Source organism: Leptinotarsa decemlineata, unplaced genomic scaffold, assembly GCF_025532065.1.
Source record: "Leptinotarsa decemlineata unplaced genomic scaffold, Ldec_3_MD MMD2_tig00026354_RagTag_RagTag, whole genome shotgun sequence".
Taxonomy (NCBI): domain Eukaryota; kingdom Metazoa; phylum Arthropoda; class Insecta; order Coleoptera; family Chrysomelidae; genus Leptinotarsa; species Leptinotarsa decemlineata.
The window spans coordinates 17,654,690-17,678,842 of record NW_027412702.1 but is presented as its reverse complement, the minus strand read 5'-3'; the positions used below and the strand labels follow the sequence as shown (position 1 = coordinate 17,678,842).

The following is a 24,153-nucleotide window of genomic DNA, read 5'->3' as shown; positions in this document are numbered from 1 at the left end:
CCGCCATTATTTAACATCGGCGCATCCTCCATTATTTAACACCTGTACATCCGCCATTATTTAAAATAGGAAAAACAAGCATTTGCTGAGTAAAAGCAAACCGGAAGAAAAAGACCAATGAAGCAACTTCTTTTCTTCGTCAACGTCGAATTATGGAGAGATCACAATTCATTTCTCAGTTTGTACCCACACCAAACATTCATAAGAGAAATTGAAACATAAATCATTCACGAGAAAACTCAATCTCTGAAAAATACTTGCCAATGAATTGACGCGAAAAATTTCAGGCTCATGTGGTGTTTGTTTTCATTAAAACTGAATTCAAAGTACCATCGATCCAATTTCGGTTGTCTACCAAACAATAAAGCTGAGTCAGTAAATGAAGCGCCGAATTAGAGGATTTTCTTAATTGGATTGAATTGATTACACCATTTCAATCAGAGCTGACAGCAGCGAGCAAGTAATAGAAGCGAATCTAGACATTAACAAAACAGTTCAGTCTCATTTCCATACTCAACTTCGGTATAAGATTGATATAGCATATTCTCATCTTGGAATAGTCATCCAGTATTGAGTAAGTTAGATTCATAGACTTTCAGGTTCTGTCAAGACAAAAAAATATAAAGTGATGTCCAAATGAAATTATATTATTTGGTATGAAAATGTTACCCTTCAACATCTCTGAAAAAGTTGAATATGAAGAATGAATTGGCGAAAAAAATTATGAAATTTTTTTAAATAGGTTATTGAAAGAGTCCGAGACAGTCAAATCGAAACTGACCGGACAATACCTACTTGAGAGTAAACCTGTACATAAAGTAAGTGGGTTTACTTGAAGACTGGCTATAAACTCAATTATATACAAGAATGATTCGTTTAGGCCAGTCTCATCTTACCTACACTGTAGGACACCTATCAGAAAACAACTGCTCCCCTGGCTAATACCACGAAGGGTGTTGGATTATATCCAACAGAATAACTTCAGTAAAGGATCCTGCATTGATACCGGTCGGATATAATCCAACGTCCTTCGTGGTATTAGCCAGAGGAGTAGTTATTTTCTGATAGGTGTCAGTCCATTAACCTACAGTGTAGGTGAATAAATTGTTCTTGTAGATAATTTGAGGGTAAAAGATAACATATAATGAAGATAGTACAATGAAATATCAAAAATACTTTTAAGCATCATTTGCCACAGTATGTTTTTCCTTCCTAAAAATATGTGTCAAACCTATCTCTTGCTTCATTTGAAAAAACATTCGGTTTGACCTCATGATTGAATGTACAGATGTTGGTATAGTGTATTCAATACTTATGATGCTGTGAGTAGAAATTTCAAAAACTTAAATACAAGTGAGAGTTAAAATTCAATATTTCTAAGGATTTATCTTTTTGAACAGAACACTCAATATCAATGCCTAACTATTTCTTCGACCGCGAAGCTTCTGCAATCCAACTATTGGAAAAAATGAAGCAGAAAAATAAAGTTTCTAATCTTGGAGATATTGGATACTGTGAAAAAGACTGAAAAAGGACTGTGAAAAAGATTCGTTTGACGTTACAATTCCTCAATACGTTGAACCATAGTTGAAAGCGCTATCAAAATGGTTTGGTATCCAGTATGATTTCAGTGTTGATCTATTGAAAACATTTTTATAACACCAGAACTTCAGCACCATCTCTCGACGTGCGTCGCTAATCAAGTTAGCATCATTATAGGATGACTAAAACAGTATGGGCCTCGATTAGGTGAGGGGTTTTTTCTGGCATCTACATCAGTTTTGTCCTCAAAAAGAAAAGTGAATTTGTCAAAGAACACGATTTTTTATGAAGTAAGTAACACTTCATTGTGAAATTTCCATTAGTCACTTTACAAAACCTCAAAACGTGTTTTGCTATACTATAGCTTGATAAACACGTGTTCCTATATACAATAGCTTTATATACACGCGTTTCAATATAATTAGCTTTATGGACACGTGTTTTGTTATACAATAGCTTCATCAACACATGTTGCCATTGTCGAGTGGCAATTTCACAATGAAATTTTACTTGAATAATTCATGGATTTTCATGTACCCGCCGATTCCATCACATATAATATGTTTGTTTGAAGGTGACTGACAATTTTTCATGATGAATTACATTAGTTCGGACTTCCATTGTCTAATATGTTATAAAATGCTTTGAAATCCACGAAAGAACTAAAAAAGAATTGAAAAAATTAAAGAAGAAGATTATAAACGAATAGCTGAAAATAACAATTATATTAAGCAAAAAAAACCTGAAATGAAATAATAGTAAAATAAAATACAAGTAAGAAATGGAAAAAATTGAACAAAAATGAAGATACAGGTATACAAAAAGATATAAAAATACAAAAAATAAAAAAAAAGGAAAAACATTAAAAATAAAAAGTTGAGCTAAGTTTTTCAGCTATTCGTTTATAAGCTTTTTCTTTAATTTTCCAATTATTTTTTAGTTGTTTCAGGGATTTCAAATCATTTCATATAATATCAAACAATGGAAGTCCGAATACATATAATATGTTTTTCGACTTCCGCAAAATGATTCTTCTGGGCCTTGCGCACGTTTCAGTTGGGCCACTCTGTATGTGCAATATGTGCAAGAGCTCATCGATTTCATCACGGCATTCAGAAAATTATAAGGAAACCTGCCACTGTGAAAAAGAAACATAGCTCTCCTATTTCATAATGAAAAATTACACAGTCTATCACAAAATTGTAGAAATGAGTGAAATTCAAAGCAGAATTTATCGACTTAAAACATCCAGATAAAATCAATAAAAACTCTACCTAAATGAATGCGACACAAAAAAAATGGAAATATCACCACACCTTTATGTGAAATACACCAGGGGTTCGACATCAGTCAAGGCTGCATTATTAAATGGCTTTTTGTCTGGTGGTTATTTGTTTAGTATGATGATGATTATTCGGTTGTTGAATCATTTGATAAGTAATTAAGGGTATTGAATCTATTTTTTTATTAATGAAAAAAATATAGAAAATTATGGAAAATTCACAAAATATGATATTGCAGTCAATACATAATGAATGTACAATTATTATGAAAATGAAAATATGAAAATGACTATACAAACAGGTGTGATATTGGAAATATTAACCATAATCACTGAAAAATATCTTTTCAATGCAGAATATTTGGGAATCTAAGAAATCATATACTTTTATGAGGAATAGAGGAAAATCCAAGAGCTAGTTTAGAATATGAAAAAATTGAAAAGAGTTTGGTGGACTCCAGAGTAGTTAAGAATCTGAAAAGTTATACAGAATGTTTTGAAAAACATATTGCTGGTGAAAAACTAAGTTTTCTTCATCTCCTGAAGCCTTCAACTTAGTTGTGTAACGCACATCAAGAAGAGTATTGCAGTTTTGTTATTTGGGAAATTACTTGTTTTGGATTTATTCTAAGCCAAATGTTTCGTTTTTACGTTTCAATTTCATTTATATTCCAAGAATCATCCTTGATGTTTCCCTGGAATCCATATTGTCTCCAATACTGTTTCTATCTTACACCAAAGAGCCATAGGAAGAGACCAAAATTCCATAACATATATTACTTCACTGACTACAGCACACTTGGTTCTTCTTTCCTTTCAGATATATCTCAATGAAGTTCTGCAGGAAGTTCGGGCTTGGAATAATAATAGCCAAGTAGAATTCAATGCTTAGGACACTCAGACATCAGTTTTCTCAGAAAAGGTGAACGTGTCAGAACTGGACATGAAATCAGGGCATCCAAATGCGCTGGCGGCGTCATTTGATTTAATAGCTGTCAAAGTTGACAGATATATGTTATTCACCAATTATGTTAGCAAAAGCAACTCCTCAGAAACTTGAAACACTATTTTGAAAGTTGTACAAATACTTCAACTTCAACTACAGCTTATTCGGAATATAATTAACTGTATGGAACTTTGCCTTCATTAATACTTACTTCTGGTATGTGCAGAAGAGAGCCATCTATCTGATTAGAAACCCTAAAATCAAATGTAACCCTAATAGTTTGAAACATAGTTGAGGGGACTATTCTATAAACGTTTCAACGGAAAGTATTGTTTTCACAGCTAGCGATATATGTTAGAAGTACTAGCAAACTATAGCTACAATTGAACCTCGAACTATATTTCTATTGTTCAATGAAGTCATTGTGGAGTCGATTTCCTGAGATTTTCTCTAAATGAAAGTAATCTGAAACAATTTTAAAGGGATAACATAACAACGGTTATGCACATTCGCTATTTGGGTCGCTGATAACTTTTATTAACCATTAGATGACCTCTTCTTCGGAAAGGAAATATAACATACATGACTGATAGGTAGATGTCGGTGGAGACCGGCATCATCAGAGTTAATATAGACGGTGGAACCAGAGAAACGTTTTGTATGGAAGTTCTTCCTATTCAGCTGACGGTACAAACCATTATCTCTCTGAATCAAGAAACCCTTTTAAATCTGATTTATAATGTGGCTGAGGCCGTTACTTATTAGTTATTATTGATACTTCAATCCAAACAATTTGATACACTGGATCAAAATATAGAGATTACGCCAATAGGAAGAAAGTTTCGTATAAAATAATGATAGAAAACTTTAAAACAAGCTTTTATTTAAGTGCCCTAAAAAGATCAAAATGAAATTTTAAATCACATCAACCACATTAATTTATGACTTTATAGAATTGAAATTATAATAAAAGATTGTCGCGATGCCTAGAAGAAATCACTATATATTCAGTCAGATGAAATTTAAATAAAATTTTAAATCACATCAACCACATTCATTTATGACTTTACAGAATTGAAATTATGATAAAATTGTCGCGATGCCTAGAAGAAATCTCTGCATATTCAGTCAGATGAAATTCAAATGAAATTTTAAATCACATTAAATTATCTGTCAGAATGTTTCTTAATTTAAATTTCATCTATCTGACTGAATCGCGACAAGCTTTTATTATAATTTCAATTCTGTAAAGTCATAAATGAACGTGGTTAATGTGATTTAAAATTTTATTTTGATCTTTTTAGGGCACTCAAATAAAAGCTTCTTTTAAAAGTTTTTTATCATTATTTTATTTTATATTTTATCGATCAATACGAAAGTCCATCTAGAAAAAAGAAAGTGCTTCAACAGAAAAACTTAAGGAACGGGGAAAACTATTATTAGGATAAACTATATTCTATAGAAGTAAGTAGGTACCTACTCCTCCGGCATACCTTATAGAAGAATTAGCTTTTTATATTTTTTAGTCTATTCATTTCATTGATGGCGTAATTATTACATGGCCAAGTGCCAGTTAATTTTGAACAGTTTAACTCTTTTATCAGGAGGCCTTCTATTGATGTGACCCTACTTAAAGACATGTACGCTTGGCCGGCAGCGAACAATTTTGAACCCAAGTATACAACAGCGTGGTCAACCGTACTACCCTGCATTTCGTGAAATGTACAAGCCCAGCATAAAACAATTGGCAACATGCTTTTGAAGTGTTGAATGAAGAAGCTGAGCAGGAAAACTTGGAGGATGAGTTGGAGATGCCAGCATATAATGATATCATATAATAGAAATTATATGGCCCTGTTTCCGGAGAGCACAAATGTATGACACGGACATTCCATCAGTCCGTATCGACTTCGGCAAAGATGGGATTCACGTTATTCAACCGAAATCTGTGCAATTTCCAGCTAAATTCAGCCATGGTACAGCTGAACGTAGAATGTCGCCAATTGTTTTATGCTGGGCTTGTACAGTTCACAAAATTCAGGGTAGTATGGTTGACCACGCTGTTGTATACTTGGGTTCAAAGTTGTTCGCTGCCGTCCAAGCGTACATGGCTTTAAGTAGGGTCACATCAATAGAAGGCCTCCTGATAGAAGAATTAGACTGTTCGAAATTAGTTGGGACTCTGCTATGTAATAATGACGCATCAATGAAATGAATAGGCTAAGAAATATAACAAGCTAATTCTTCCATAAGGTATGCCGGAGGAGTAGGTACCTACCTACTTCTATAGAATATAGTTTATCCTAATAATAGTTTTCCCCGTCCCTTAAGTTTTTCTGTTGAAGGACTCTCCGTTATAGATGGACTTTCGTATTGATCGTATTTTTTTATATTGAAGCCAACCCTGGATGTGGCATCTATTTCATGGTGGGCCTACCAACTGCCTATCATAAACGAATGCGTATACAAAATTTCGTGTCCCTGCTATTTACCGCTGAGGAAATCTCTCGTACGGAGCCGATCCTGGCAGCAGCATCACGTCACGTTCACTATTAACATGCATTGTCATCGGTTCTGGACCAGCATGCAAAATTTCAGGTCAATCGGATACCGGGAAGTGGGTCAAATCAAACTTGCAAGATTTGTTAACATACATACAAGTTAAGTTAAATAAAAGCTTTTAAAAAATAGTGTTTGGTTTATTGCTTGGCGGTCAACAAACAGAGTACCTCATATAATTGTGCATGATGTGTGAAGTTATTTCGAACTATATAAAAAATATAAGGTTTGAACTTACATTGATAATAAATATAGTTTAAAAAACTAAAAAAACACTAAAAAAATTGTCAGAAAACTTTATTTGAACAGGTAACAGTCTTTGATCAATTAAAACAACAGAAGTTGTAGAAACTTCGGGTTTATCTTCTCTTCAATAAAGAAATATAATTCTGAAGGCTCACTCTGCGAACATCGGCAGAGAACATTGATTATTTTTGAAAATATATAAATACTGCTTATGGTTTTCGAGAAGTTAATATTAAACGCAGAATTTACAAAAAGGGTATAGAAATTTTCAGGCTTCCGCTTCCATAGACTACTATTGAATTGACTTGTCAGGTTTATAGGCCGTCCTATCATGGCATACTTTCTGGGAATAATTCGATTTTCATTTTGAATTCAAATTTTGTTATGTATTTTTATATTCTTAAATCTTTCAGGAGCTAATTTGAGAAAACAAGTGATTCTATAAAATTATTCAATTTACGAGAAAGGCTTGGCATAGTAGAAACTGTACAAGGCGGTGGATTGCATTCAATAAATTGTGATTTTTTTTATGAAAATATATCGATTTTATTCAAATATCCCGTAAAAAGAAAAAAAAATCGGGAAGAGATAAAAAGTTAAAATAGTCGTTATTTTGATTGGAATTCTAAGACACTCATAATAATTCAGTTAAAGTGAAGAAACAGTGTTACATCCTCATTTATCCATTCCAACTGGGAAGCATTCAGAGAGCACAGCCACTTAGATAATTACTGACCATTAAGGAAATGGATGCGAAAGAAAAAATGCGTCTCACCTGCATGTAATTCGAGTGCACTGAAGGATCCGTCGTCGGCGGTGGCAAAGGCGCATCTTGATGTAGTTTGGTGGAATAGCCGGAGTTCATCGTTGGCATAAATTGATTGGTTCCGGTACCGGAAGAACTAGGCATAGGAAAACACGGCGCGTCCAAACCAGAGGAGCCACTCATACCGGCTGGTAAGGGTGTCTGGAATAAGAATAGATGGATTATGCTTTCAAATAATGATTCATCATCTCAGAATATATTACACAAAAATCAGTACGCGGGGTTACAAAATTTCAGGACAAATTCCACACCTGACCCCAATTCAGTATTTCATTTATTCGTCAACTAATTTTGTTACGCCGTTCTGCCTTCTATATATATCTTCTATTAATTATCTGCGAGCGCTTTCGACAACTGGTAGTACTGTCATCTTCTAGGCACTTCTCAAACTGAACTTGTCACCCTGTCGTCTGCCTCTTTATACGGTCAGAGCGTCTCAACTCAGGTATTTCAGGTACTTTAGGTAAATTTGCCTGTATTTGTACTGCATCAGGTACTCTTCTTTGTGGTAGATCTTCTCTAGGAATGTGTATGGTTCTGTTTAATATATTGAATGTGAGGTCTTGTTGTGTTTTGATTTGTACTTGTTCCTCGATAAGTGATTTATGACTGTTAAATTTATGGATGTTCAAGTTTTTCCAAATCTCCATGAGGTTTCCCTTGTTGATTTGTTTTATGAGTTTTATGTTCTCTGGTGGGGGGAAATTATGTTTGTTTTGTATGGCGTGTGTTGCGAGGTTTGATTTATATACTATTGGATTTATGAGTGCCTTTTTGTGCTCATTGTACCTTTGGATTAGTTTTTTCTTGGTTTGGCCCATATAGAATTTGTTGCAGTCCGAGCCTTGTATACTGTATATCCCGTTTTGGTCTTTGTCATCTTCTTTTTCATAGTTGTTTATTTTTTGTGTTATCTTCGTGTTCGGCTTGTATGTGATGTTGATGTTCAGTGGTTTGAAGATGTTTGTTAGTTTTTTGGTTTGGTGTCCTACGTACGTAAATGCTGTCCATCGTTGTGTTGTTTTGTCTGTTGGGTTGGCTTGATCCTTGTTCTGTATTTTTTGTTTGATTCTGTTTTCTAGTTTATCTATTGTCTTTTGGGTGTATCCGTTTTCGGTCGCTATTTGGTATATGATTTTCAGTTCTTTGTTTCGGGCTTCATTGCTGTGGTATCCTTAACATTCTATATATGAATGCGTTATAGGCAGACATTTTGTGTGATGGTGGATGGTTTGAACTTGCGGGTATGGTGGAGCTTGTTTGTGTAGGTTTCCTGTATATTGCCATTTGAAATTGTGTTTTGTTGTGGTTATATCCTATGGTTATGTCCAAGTAGTTAAGTTTTGAGTTGTGTTCTTCCTCAATGCTGAAACATAGTTTTTGATTTATTTCGTTAATTTCTTTTTTTATTTGTTCTATTCTTATTCCATTGTTTTGTGATATGTACAGTCCATCGTCAACGTATCTGAACCATTCTCCTTTTTCATCATGTGTTTTTATTTTGTTTTTCATATATATATGTATATATATATATATATATATATATATATATATATATATATATATATATATATATATATATATATATAAATGAAAATTGATGAGATATCCAACTAGCATACCACCTCTGAAGGAAACTGGGGGCTCAATTCCTATTTAATTTTATTATTTAAAGTGTTCACCCCTTCTCACACATTTTGTTCATTCGTCTGTGAAGGCAACTCACTCGTCATGTTTCTCATTAACATCTTGGTGAAGTAGTTGTCAAGTCATGTCAGCATCTTACTCTCTCAACTACTGTTGTGCATTCCTCATGTGTCTTTCTAGTTCTCTCAATTGCTTCGCCGTGTCGTCTCTTCCATATTATCCATACTTTTCATTGTCCTAACAGGATACGCAGTATTCTGTTAGGATCGCATAAGTGGTTCTAGCCCAACCATCGGGCTAGAACCACCGTTCCATATAGAGGTCGACTGAATGAGTAGTATGAGCCACTCACTCTAACCAACTAGCTGCTGTCTTTCCAAAATATTGAGCGAGTTAAATATTGTGAAATTTCTTGTGTTGTTCGAAATGTACCCACGAAAGTGAAAAAACATGGTTACATCAGCAAGAAATGTATGCAACATAGGGGTTACCAACCCAATATGTTCACATCAATATACGTGTTCATTTCGTGATTCTCAAGATCGAGTCCATGTTTCTTATCAAGATTTCCATAAAGCTTTTGATCGAATAGATCATTATATACTTCGTGCTAAATTGAAAGACATGGGTGTCATGGATTCCCTAATAGTACTTTACAGACAATATCTATTTTGACAGAGAATTGTTTGTTGAATATGAGCAGTTCAAGTCTCTGAGTTGTTTTGTTAGCTCATGTGCTACAGGGTTCTGAGTTAGGCCTCTTATTATCCATACGTTTTACAGAAGATCTATGTCCAACCATATATTTTCCCATGCAACTTCCAACAAGACTATTCAAAGCTTCACAGCCAAATTGAATTTATTCAAGGTGCAATATCAGATACAATAGAAATAAGTTCAAGGGCATAAAATGATATCCTTTATTTTCCCCTCATTATCTTAAATTGGAAAAAATCATTTGAGCAGACGTTCACATTATCTTCTTAGAACCTCCTGACAGTAAAACAGTCTATTTTAGAGCTCATTTTGAACATTTTGGAATGTCCCTGGGGCAAGTCTAGCATTAGTTTCGGTTACTCGGTCTCTAAGTTTCCGTATTGTCTTGGATTGCATAACATAAACTTTCGATTTTATATATCCCCAAAAAAAGAAATCGAGAGGAGTCAAATCCGGGAACGAGCAGGACATTACAAAGGACCGCACCTACCAATCCACAAGCCTGAGTATGTCTGATCTTGTTGGAAAACAACTGGATTTTCGAACACATCTTGGTGAATGAGGTTCAATAGTTATTTTACATTTCTTCTAATACGGCCTGTTGAAGATAGAATGTATTTTTATAAATTTCAACATCTGGAGTTCCGTCAGCTGATGAGATTGTTGCAAAGTATTTTGAAATTGAGGTCATTGTCATAAAATATATCTGGTACGGAATGTAATTCAATTTGCTTTGGAAAGATTGTGATATGAGTTGTTACAGAACCAGCTATTTATATAAGACGTCCGTGGAATTGGTTATTTTATTTTTTAGTTGAAATTTCGATAAATCTGAAAATATGTCAGCGTTGTTAGCATCTAGGTATGGGAGTACAGTATGAAAATGTTGGATAACGTAGGAGGCAAGACGGACCATTAAACACTCCACTACTATTTTTTTTAATATACTAACTATATATTGATGTACGTTCAATATGGTTAGTTATACCCATTGCATTAATCATTATTGTAACATTTTCCTACTCTGAGACGTTTGGAGTGCAATTTGTATCGTCTAATCCTTGCTGAAATCGTACGTTGTGAAGTGAGATCTCGTTAAACCCTATCTTTCCAAATGTTGACTCTAGAGGATTGTTGTGTTTTATTTCTCAGCTAAGATATTGAGAAATAAAAAAAAACACATTTAGAACCGAGTTTTTTAAGTAAAAAACAACCCGAATATTGGTATGACTAATTCAATATACATTAAAATGTTGCACCATTCAGTTTCTTGCAATCCACATACATTGAAACCACCTTCATTTCTGCAGACGTCGAATAGAGAAACATATGAACTCTGAATTCAAACGATTTACTGCTGCGGTTCCTTGAATCTCCGCAAATCTGAAATTAATGGGATCCGAAATGGCCCCGAGTGGAGCGGGCTTCGATGGCCACCATTAAATAAAACGGTCTTGAAGAAAATCATACATTTCACACATTGTAAATAAAGTTTATGTGAAACCCATCCGGATCGAATTCAAAGGGTGAGGAAGACACAGAATCTCAAGTGGACTATACCGAGTGTCCTGAGATGCATTTTATCGTGAAGATAGAACAAGAAGAATAAATTGGGAAAAAACTTTTGGCTTTCTACTTCCCAATATTCATATAAAAAAAATGTGACAAACTCCCGAAGTAAACAAGAAAGAAATTAAGTTCAAAATGTATTTCACACATAAAATTTCACTTTTTTCATATTTATGTATGAAGAAGGAGAAACAGAAATTCAAAAGCTTTTTTTTAGACGCTGATATCTCCTCAAAATATTTCCTTTTCAATTCAAAAGAGTCCTAGGACGAAGTTGTGTCCAATGAGCATTCTCCTTGTGTCCAAAATATTTTGTATACAGTATCGTAAATACCGAAACCCCAAATGTATCGGGGCTTCGGGGGATATATCCTATAAGTCATCAGAAGTTTGGATCCCCTTCTCTGCATGGTCCGTGACCATAAAAGAGCAGGAATTGGTGCATTCCTCATTAGGGCAGCTGCCCGAACAGCTGATGACCTCGGTTTATTTTTTGACACTGAATGAGGTGACCACAACTCTGTCACCGAGTTGGAACCTGTTCAGCAAAAAGCTCATGTAAAAGCCGCAGAGATCTCCTCACTTCTGTGGAAATACAAGGATAAGCCAATGCATGGCGTCTTCTTCAATAACATTGAAGACCTTGGCTTATCAAAGCGCCTGACTTTCGCTTTCTTCAGGTCGAGTGGGCTGAAGTCGGAAACTGAGGGGTTCATCATGGCATGCCAGGATGGTGTCTTCAACACCTTAGTCTACCGCAGTCACGTGATAGGTATCAAGGTTCCTGACACAAGGTGCAGGGCCTGCCGCGAGGCGCCCGAGCCCCGAATGCACTTGCTATTAGCATGTTCAGCGTATGCGGTCTAGGCCTATATCCATTGATATAACGCGGCCCTAAGAGTGTTATATCACCATCTACGGCACTCTTACGGTATTGACGAGACACCGGTGTTGCCATACGCTACGGAGAATATTGAATCCGTTGTAGGTAACGAGAAGTGCCGAATTTATTGAAACTATTCGTTCCCCACCCTCAGGCTCATATAAGCTAATAATCCTGATGTAGTCCTTCTCGACCACCAGAGCAAGACGATATTTGTCGTGGAGTTTTCAGCTCCTGGCGAGACGAATATCGCCGAAAAGAGTAGGAAAAACGGACAAAATATCGAGGTTCTCTCGTCGAACTCCGCAGACTTTATCCAGACCACTTCGTCAAGATAGTTGTTCTGATCATTGGAGTCCTTGGTGGAATGATGCCCTCTCTTCTCTCGAATCTTAAAATCATACCGGCTTGCCACACTAAGGCAGAAATCTTAGCCGGACAGATGCAGAAGGCTGTCATTCTTGGCTCACTGCTCTTGCTCAGGGCACATGATTCTCAGACCCAATGATCACTTACTCCACGATCTGGGGAGTGGTCGCTGGTTGATAATGCTGCCGAGTGTATCGAGGCTTACCAGCGTAAAGTTAGGTAAAAAAAAATAATATTTCATTTCCCAAGACACAAAACATTGAATTGGAATAGTTAAGTCCAGAAAAAAATCATACAATGTAGATTCAACAAGTTGACATTCAGAGCTTTGTGAATTTGTAAGTAAAATTGGGCACATATTGGATACTATTTCTATATCTACGCCACCGATAATAGTTTGATCGTTTCTTCAAATGATTTCACTGTTATCCATGATAATAATTTTATAATTCTCACCCTACACATTTGACGAAGACACAGGCACATAGTAGACTACTACATAGTAGACTACATAGTCAGTTGAACTTGTTTCATCATTAAAACTGGCACCAATTTTCGTTTCACTACATGCTGGTTTCATCAATTTAACGCGTTTTGAATGGAATTTATTTTGTGAGTTTTTATTATGTTATCATTAATTTTCATCAAGTATGGATTCAGTGTATTCTTGATTGAACTATTGTTATATCAGAAATGCTTAAACTTGAAATGGTAAACGGTATCTACATTTAAAGTTAATGTATGTCTTCGAGGTCTAGATACGGAGAATATTATGTCTAAATATATGTTACAATTTTGAAGTGATACATTTTTAAGTGATAAACTTCTACATCGCTCAACCGATCGTGATGAAACTTGACATGTATAAGCAATTTTTCATAGAGAACGTTTTTAGGCTATCAATTTTTCTGTAACTAACCACTAGATGGCGCTGTAGACCAATTTTTTGAAAGCACTGTTTTTTTAAACAGTTTTTTTTAGAGAGAGATTACGCTGCGCACGCCTACGCTCGTTGATTTTGATTCTGTCAAACATTGGAACAGCAGCGATACAGCAACATAGTACTAATTAGTACTACAACTACCAAATTCTACATGGGCGAAGCCGCGGGCAACAACTAGTAATCAATTAAATATTTCATTAATTAATAACCTTCCCTCACATTATTATATTAATAAACTTAAGATTTAAGTAATAACCTAAGTTATTCTCGAATTAAACAATTTCAATAATGAATAATCGTTCTACTTAGATTAGTTTAATGTTGAAAGGTGACAGTTACAGGGTTGAAAACAAACAAATTTTGCATCAAATGTGATCAAACTCCAAAAGCTCTATTTTGGTTTTGTAGACATTGACCTTTATGAGACGGATAATATATCTGGAATAAAGAATTGTCAAAACTGATTTCATTCATTTCTTCTTCATTTAGATTGCATTGACTTGCGTTGCGTTGCATTGAAAGTTGCGAGAGTAATACCCATTTTTAAAAACGGAAGGAAAGATAATATTGAAAATTATCGTCCTATAAGTAAAATATCAATAATACCAAAACTATTTGAACGCTTAATTTATAAATATATATTTCATTTAATTAAAAACATTAGTATACCTGAGCAACATGGCTTTTTTAAAAAATCGATCTCTTGAATCGAACCTATTTTGTTACTCTGAATTTTTACATGATATTTGGATAATAAAATTCAAGTTGACACTATTTACACAGATTTCAGCAAGGCCTTTGACAAAATTAGTCATAATACACTACTTCGAAGACTTGCTGAAGTCGGTGTAAGTGGTGCGATGCTAAAATGGATCGAATCATATTTAAAAAACAGAACTCAATATATCTTTATAGACGGTTATTCATCTGAACATTATCCAACACCTTCTGGAGTGCCACAAGGGTCCCATCTAGGGCCCTTATTCTTTATTATCTATATTAATAACATTAAACAATGTTTTAAAAATGCCAAATTCTTAATGTATGCTGATGATCTGAAAATTTATCTTCATAAAAAATCATTGTCAGATTGCTTGAGAATTCAGAGTGACATAAATAATTTATTTGAATTTTGTAAACAAAACGAATTATATCTCAATTTTTCCATATGTAGTTGTATATCATTCACCCGCAACCAAAATATTCTTACATATTCATATCACATAAATAATATCTTGCTGTCACGAGTTAATACATTTAGAGATTTAGGAGTTATTTTTGACGCCAAACTTATTTTTGATAAACATATAGATTATGTAATAAATAAGAGCAGTAGAGCTCTGGGATATGTCAAGAGAAAATGTAAATTCTTCAATCAAACAAAATCAATACAAAACTCTATAATGCTTTTGTATTGAGTAAGTTAATGTTTGCATCAACCATCTGGAGTCCACAGTATAATAAATACATCGATCGATTAGAACGTATTCAAAATCGATTTTTAAAACTCGTTGCTTACAAACAAGGTATTCGAATTACTGAAAACAGTGATACTTTGCGAATTAGACGAGACCTCCAGTTAGTATCGTTGGAACATAGGCGTAACATATCAGATATTTTATTTTTACAAAAAATAATAACGAACAAAATAAATTGTCCATCGTTATTATCAATCATTTACTTAAATGTTCCAAATAGAACAATGAGAACACATGAATTATTTAATTTACCTTTCAAGAGAACAAACTGTTCGCAGAACTCTCCTCTATGTCGATGCGTTAAATGGGGTAATTCTCTCGCAAACTACTTCGATATTTTTAATACTTATTTGCTTACTGCCAAAAAAATATTGAAAGATTATTTTCATAAATTATAATTAACACATTTCGTCAATAACTATTATTCAGTTTTTATTGTTATTGTATTTGATTTTAATTCATCCCTTACTTTAGACACTGTGTACATGTATAGTATAGATATTACTCTAATTTAATATTAATTTAATTATGTGGATACTGTAGTGGATTTTTTTCTGTTTGTATCCCGAATATATATATATATATATATATATATATATATATATATATATATATATATATATATATATATATATAAATATAAATAAATATAAAGACTCTCAGTTTGCAACATTGTGGCAACATGAAAAAATCAAAATTATCTTATGGAGCTGAAATTTTCCATATGCGCTGAAAATTACATTAAAACAAACTTTTTCGATAGCTTTGTTGATATTCCGTTCAACTACTCCATTTATGGAATTTTTTGTAAAATATCCAAAGAAAGATATTGCGAATCACGTGAAGTGATGCTTAAGTTACGTGGTGCGGCTTTCTGGTCGCAGAATAAACTTTTAGTAGTTTCAGAAATTGAGCCTTCATCGACCTTGACAAAAACCTTATCTGATTTGCTCACACTAACCCTGAATTCGAATTCAACGCTTCTCATCAAACACAGTCAGCATCTATTTGCGTCCCCCATACATCTTCGATCAAACCTATATAGAATCCCAACCCTCTGAAGATCCCTTCCAAGAAAACGACGACGACGACGAGGAAGCAAAAGCGTCCCGGATCCGGTCGAAACCGGACGCTTTTTACAATAATTCGCCAACAACGACGCGTCACCACGGCAACGCAGATTGTCGACGCCAATACTGTCGCTAGGCGACCAAGCGCCGCTCTCTTCTCGTCGGAAAACGCGGCGATGCCGACCGACGGCGACGCAGCACCGCCGGCTCAAGAGCCGACGTCGATATGAGAGCGGTCGAAAGTGCACCGGTCCAATTGTCGCGTCCGGCGGCGTTGCCGGATTTCAGATGATATGTATTTTCGCCTTTTTTCTCGCGGTATCTCTTCAATGAACTCATCGAACTTTAAGGTAGGGAGCGGGAGACGAGTAGGATTGTTATGTAGATGGTCCAGCAATCGATAGTTCAATATGGGTTGATGCTGAATTCGGTTTTGTAATACTTTGTATAAACCACTTCAAATTAATCACAACCATGGAATGAAATACTGAACCTTTGTCACGTCTTCTCTCGTCTCCCGTTCTAGAATGAATGAATCGAGCAAGGAAACTGAATCAACGCTATATAATAAAATAACTTACATAGACGAATATTCATTTTCAACAACGGTCAATAATATTATACTTATATTTCAATGGCCTACATAATCCAAAATAACTTCCTCATATTCCATATATTCTCAGATTTAAAAAATTGTAGAAGAAGCAGCTTATGTCTCTGATAATTATATTCTTCCTGAATACCAATCTGGTTTCCGGAAAAATCACAGTACAACTAGTGTCCTGTTAAAAATAGTCGACGATATTTTTCAGCGGCTGATAATGAAAAAATCACTCTTTTTCGTCTCTCGATTACAGTAAAGCTTTCGACACCATGAATCACAGTCTGATGTATTGTGATGAAGGGATGTCAGTCTGATGATATGAGTGTACGTCATGGATTCCCGCAGGGTTCAATTCTCGCCCCACTACTCTTCAAAATCTACACATTCATTCATACATATGCAGACGACACTAACTTGTACTACTCCGACAAAGTAAATCATCTTATTACTCACGAAACATCGCTTAGTAGTGTCACTGTCAAAACCTGAATCATAGTAAATCCTGTTTGATAATTTTTGGAAAAGTCAAAGATAGTGGGAGGGCCATAGGTAATATCTATTTGCATATCGATGGACATTCTGTGGAAGTGACTGACAAAATGATATGCTTACAACTTCATGAAGACAACAACCTCATATTTGTTCATACTCTCATTCAAAGGTCATACGGTATACTGAAAAACTCTTCATTCAAACAGATATCTCTTCAATCAGTCAGCTGAATTGGTTGAAAATTCAATACAGAAGGTAATTGCATTTCGCTTGTGTCATTCACAAACTGATACATGAAAAACTACCCATTTATTTGATGAAAACATTTCTTCGAAGACATCAGATACATCTAAGAAACCTTAGATATAATAATCATTATGACATTCCCAATCATAACAGCACCATCTATTAACGATACTTCACGTATCATGCTGTAACAATGTATAATTCAAATCATCTGAAGGAACAATTCGTTCAGACCAATCTCAACTCCCTACATTGTAGGTTAATGGACTATCACCTATCAGAAAACAACTACTTCCCTGGCTAATACCACGAATGGCGTTGGACTATACATGACAGATGTCAGTGCAGAATTTTTCACTAAAGTTATTCCTGCATATGCTGTTGGTGATACAAATGCCGCAATAGATTTTCAATCACTGGAACACACTTGCAGACCGGTTTCGGGCTGTATGGCCACTTGTTACTTCAAGGTAGTGCCTATCATCAACATGAAGACGATGATTTCTGATAATTGATAATCGAATTCCTTCAGAACATCATTCCTCGAACTAGGCTGAAGCGGACAACAAACATCAAGTCTGTCATCGCCCCATCTGTCTGTGAACGAGGTAACCAACCGCATATCCGAAATTTGCCCAATTCCTCGTATAGGGAAAGAAACCTTTCCATATATAGTCAGTGAGCATACTTGAAGACTGGCTATAAATCAAATCATCTAAAGGAACAATTAATTCGGGCCTGTCTCAACTCTTTACAGTGAAAGTTAATGGACTGACACCTATTACAAAGCAACTACTCCCCTGGCTAATACCACAAAGGGCGTTGGATCCGACAGGTGTCAGTGCAGGATTCTTCACTAAAGTTATTCCTGCATATGCTGTTGGCGATACAACTGCCGCAATGGATTTTCAATTATTGGAACACACTTGCAGACCGGTTTCGGGCTGTTTGGCCACTAGTCAGTGCAAGGTAGTGTATATCATCAACATAAAGTCGACGATTTCCGATAAATGAAAATCAAATTCCTGCAGAGCATCATTCTTCGAACTAGGCTGAAGCGGACAACAAACAACAAGTTTGTTGTCCGTTTGTTGTCCGCTGTTTCTACTTCATGGATGAATTAATTCATTAGTCTGAGTTTTTGTTGTGTGAACAGCGTTTTTTTTACTGTAAGTAACACATACCAGAAAAAAATGGGTTTCTCCTTTTAATATAACCAATGAGAAAACTAAGATAAGATCATATATTAATACATACTACATATATATATATATATATATATATATATATATATATATATATATATATATATATATATATATATATATAATATCAACGCTATTGAATCTCTGAAACATGTAAACAAGAGTGCATCTCATCATTTATTCAAATTAGGTTTAACTTGACTAGCCTACTATACATAATCACATCAAAATAGTTGTTTGGTACATTGTAATTGTGTAACGGACATATGATAATCCAGTTGTTGCTCGTCTACGCTTGTTCAACAAGCATAGCGTAACGCGAACACTAGAGCAAGTACGATGATTCAAATTTGCATTCCAAAATAAACAGGTATCTTCTTAAGAGTTCAGTTTGAATGAAATAAAGATTCCGATAGCGAATACTAACTTATTCTTTCAATTTTTGTAATAATTGAGAAACTGAATGAAAAGTGATTATTGTCCCACCTCTGACACCAGTTAGTATTTTATTATGTTGACATCAAAATCGAAGTCTCAGATAATAACCTGTTGATATACTTCACTTGATGTGAATTTTTCATAAATTATTAATTGAATTTCAGTTTACCAAACACAAATAAATGATTTTGGAAAAAAAATACCACCAAAAATGTGCTGTGGGTATCATTGGAAGTAAATTGCATGTACCAAATCCCATCCAACCCATTGAAATACATGATAACAATGTTAAATCATTTCCGTTCTTCATCTTTTGCATAATTAACTGACATTTAGAGTCTGACAACAGCAGTCTAGAATACTTCATTTTTCCGACAAATTCCTTCGCGAACATCGATCTATATCAAGTTGGCAGTGGTTCAAGCTAACCCAATTATATTTTCCGAGGAAGGCTAATTAGTTTTAAAAAATGAGCCTAGAGGTTCTCCATTTCAGTCGCGTAGGGCAGTTTTATGAAAAATGGAAATACTTCGACTCGATCTCTTGCTGTTAAAGGAGAACATTTATCGCTACTGGCTAAAGATAATCATTTTGGAAATAGAATTATAAGGGTTGTGTTTCGTGAAGCTTGTTGGAAAGATAGTGATAACAATTATTACTATAGGTACATGAAGTACTAAGCACGAAAGTGTTACATATTTTCATTAAAATGTTACAACTGTTCAAGCTAAACGATGAAAGTTCCTTCATTAATTTGCACAAAATCGGTGTCATTGTTTTATATCTGTATGAAGATGGCAACGAATTGATAATTCTCAATTTTATACTAATTTTTTCAATTTTTTGACAGCACCGTCCTCGTTTTTACTAACAAAAAAAATAATTTTGGGAAATGAGCGTTTTAGATTCCTACTTCTCAATATTCGAACAAAATTGCGGAAAACTTTCAAGGAAAGAAAAAAAGGAACTAACTTCAGCATACACACATTATAAAAATGGAAAATTCTTTCACAGGAATTTCAGTCAGTAACATACTAGAAAGAAAAAAGCCCTTTTGGAACAACTACTTTCATATCACCGTTGAATTACACGAAAGAAAAAGTCCATCCGAAACAACAATGAATGAACATCGAATTACACGAAAATCTATTTATCATATTCAGTTTTTAGTCCACATCAGAACGTTTATGTGGTGCAGCACACAAAAAAGTGCTATCGAGCAGATGAAGACGAGAGTTTCCACTCCGCAACTTCGAGAAGAACACCATGAAAAATAGTATTCTATGTAAGTTAAATTTTTTATCAACACCCTTTCATATACTACGTTTTGTAGCGTTCCTACTAACGCTATCTGTTTCAATTTCATTAAGAATGTTTGAAGTATAAATAGTAGAAAATAAAAAAAAATATTTTCGCGTAATTCAATGTTTATATGAAGGTAGTTGTTTCGAAAGCACTTTTTTTGTAGGTTTTGAATTTGATTTTTGTTCTCCTTTTCTTTTTTTTTGAAAATCATCCTTTTTTCCCAGAAACAAATATCCCCTAAAAATGTTCGCTATCGATTCATACAAAATATTCACGATTTTTAGAAGAAATTGAACTACTTTTCAATTCCATTCTTTATAAAAAACCACATTTCTCTCTGTTACGTGTCAATCTGTCACATAAAGGTTACTGTGTTTGTGTAGTCGGAAATATATATGAACACTATAAAATCATCATCATTCATCACTGTTTCTCTATACTGTTAAGTCCTAGGAAGCAGAAATTTGGTACATAGTGCTTCTTAGGTCTTGAACGAACATTTTTGTTGTGAGCCTCTCTGGATTCTGGTTGAAAAAGTTCATAATTTTCTCAGTGAGAAGAATCACGTGATAAATCACGCATCATTTGATTTGTTCATTGACAACTTACCCACTCGGGTAATATAAGTCGAGTGAAGGAATTCTGGAATTTTTGTGGGCGATTTCTATCAATGTATATTAGGCTGAAGTCTTTCTAGTTGTCAATTGTGACCTCATGTATAAAGAGTATCATTTGTAAACTGCTGAAATAAATAGTTAGTATATGTGACCCAATACTGTCCCTTGCGGAACACCTCTGATGTTTTTGTGATTCTACCACTCGATGTTGATAATTTGTTTTCCAGAAATTCAATGGCTTATAAGTTTTGCCTTTTTCACTTTCCGAGAAGTAATTTGTAAAAAACACGATGCAAATCTCTCAAGAGTTCAATTCTTCGAAACACAGCTCTCGACCGAACAAATTGATGTGTCAAATTATTTCGTTCACTTCCGACTACTCAAGAAGAAATCGAAAACTACAAAGTGATCAACATCAACAAACAAAACAGCAACACAAATCTTCCACGAATCACACCTCGAAAACCTCCCGTGAGAATCCGCAGAGAAGACATAATTAACTGATTTTCCCTCTCATATTCATCTAATCGCTCTATCAAAACTTGTTCTCTCTCTCTCTCTCCGACTGAAGAAGGAAAATTGAATTCACAAAGGAATCCGATTTCCCTCACACAATTTGTTTAAGTAATTCAATTCGACATTTTACCACCGACTCCGGCTTTGCTTAAAATTGCCACTTGAGGACGTTCTGAAGTTTATCTCGAGGTTATTAGTTCGAACGGAGTTTTCTTTCGAAGAAAATTCCGTGAGGCTCTCGAAATTTTTCGCTCGACGGGGTGTAATCACTTGATAGTTTCCAAGTTGTTGTTGAGTAGTAGAGAGTGGACGAAATAATTGGACACATGCCTCGGATTTGTTCGACGAACAAGTTTGCTTTGAAGAGTGTTACAACATTATTATCCAACATGAAATGAGTCAAATTTATACAGGGTGTCAATTTGAAAAAATTCCACGCTGAATATCTTCCTTCCAGTAAACAATATGAGGAATAGAAAAAACAGGCCAATTTTACTGTCAAGGGAGATACTTTCAAGGACTGTTTGTAGCCCTCGTGGTTCAACCCCCTTGGAAGGGTAGATATTACCCTTCGATGTCAAAAGGAAAATAAATATTATTATTTATGTATCGGGGCTCTGAAGCCCTGATACATTCGGGATGGCGCGCCAGCATTATCAACCAATGACCACTACCCACACCGTGGGGTAACTGATCATTGGGTCCGAGAATCATGTGCCCTGAGCAAGCGCAGTGAGACAAGAATGACAGCCTTCTGCATCTGTGCGGCTAAGATTTCTGCCTTGGTGCGGCAAGCCAGTATGATCTTGAGATTCGAGAGTAGAGAGGACATCATTTCACCAAGTACTCCAATAATCAGAACAACCATTTCGACAAACTGATCTGGATACAGTCTGCGCAGTTCGAAGAGAAAATCTCGATATTTTATCCATTTTTCATCCTCTTTTCTGACGACATTCGTCTCGCCAGGAGTTGAAAACTCCACGACAAATATCGTTATGCTCTGATCGTCGAGAAGGACCACATCAGGCTTATTAGCTTGTATGAGCCTGAGGGTGGGGAACGAATAGTTCCAATAAATTCGGCACTTCTCGTTCCCCACAACGGATTCAATATCCCCCGGAGCGTAGGGCAACACCGGTGTCTTGTCAATACCGTAAGAGTGTCGTAGAAGGTAATATAGCACTCTTAAGGCCGCGTTATGTCGATGGATATAGGCCGAGACCGCATATATTATTATTATTTAAAATGGGAAGGAGAGTCAGAAGGCACATCATTTTGATTGGCGTTCAATTCTGTTTCCAATGGTCCCCTGACTTAGTATTTTTTGATGAGCATTTTTCGAAAAATAGCGTTCTAAACTAACAGAAGTAAGCATTAGTACGCCTATACTGAGACGCATGGTTTGACCAGAACTGGTAAGAATATCAAGTGGTACCGTTCCAACCCTTTATTAGGGGTAACCTTAGCCATAAGCTCCAATTAATTTACATCAAAAAGTGGTATAATACCCATGAACTCCTCACGATCAGTATAAGAACAGACGGGAATGTCACGCGAGACTGTAAGAAAAGTATTGAAATGCATGAATTTCATTCTTATAAAATGCAGATTCTTCAAGAGCTCCACGAGGATGATTATGATACAAGAATAGAGTTTTGTGAAATCATGTCTCATCGAGTCAATACCATCCCCAATCTTCTGTTAAACATCTGTTACTGGTAATAGACAAAATTGTCGCTATTGGGGTGACGAAAACACCCACAAAAAGATAATGTTTGGGCTGGTATTCTTGGAAATGCCATTATTTCTGAAAGAAAACTTGAACGGCAATCTGTATCTTGAAATGCTTGAAGAGACTATCGATCCTCTCATAACCCACGAGCTAGAAACTCAAATGGATGCAGAAGGTAATGAACTTTTGCAGGAGGATCTGTTACATTTCCAACAGGACAGTGCTCCACCTCATTATTTTCTTCCTGTCCGACAGTGGTTGAACGAGAGATTTCCGTATAGATGGATTGGCAGAAGGGGAGCAGTTGAATGGCTTCCTTAATCCGTTATTTATTTTATTATTTAAACACAACCTTCTGATATTGAAAAACCAAAAAGATGAATTACAGCAGCATGCCAGTCAATTCCTAATGAAGTTTTCCGTAATGTTAGAGGTGAATTCGAAAACAGACTTTATCACTGTTTAGAGCAAATTGGACAGTTTATAAGATGAGCGTGAGTAGATTCTGTGTTTGAAATGTCTTTCTCGCGAATTTAAATTTATTTTGTAAAAGGACAATAACCAATAAATGAAAAATCCCACGCGTAATACATTTATTCCTGTCGTTCAAGGGTTGGAACGGTGCCACCTACTCTTCTAACCATTTTTATATATTTATCGGAAACTGCTCATCAAAAAATAAAACGTCAGGGTATCATTGGAAGCAGAATTGAATGCCAATCAAAATGATATGCCACTTGACACCCCTTCCCGTGTGAGATTCTAGGGGTAACATCTACCCCTCCTTGGGGGTTGAACTACGGGGGGTAAAAATATTCCTTGAAAGAAACATTGTATTACAACTGACCTGAAGTAAACATACATTTGAAATACACATTTAACCAAAGTAAACATTCCAAGAATCATAGAAGTAACTGA

The 24,153-nt window shown here is 35.2% G+C and overlaps 1 protein-coding gene across 4 annotated transcripts in view; it reads right to left on the bottom strand.

Moving 5' to 3' along the window:
• The window catches only part of LOC111517984 (uncharacterized), a 159,224-nt gene that overhangs the window by 38,430 nt on the left and 96,641 nt on the right, over positions 1-24,153 (bottom strand). For all 4 annotated transcript variants that reach the window (XM_074184210.1, XM_074184211.1, XM_074184213.1 and 1 more), the window contains one exon: positions 7,351-7,542. In XM_074184210.1, the coding sequence (XP_074040311.1) occupies positions 7,351-7,542 (192 nt within the window). The remainder of the gene's footprint in view (positions 1-7,350; positions 7,543-24,153) is intronic.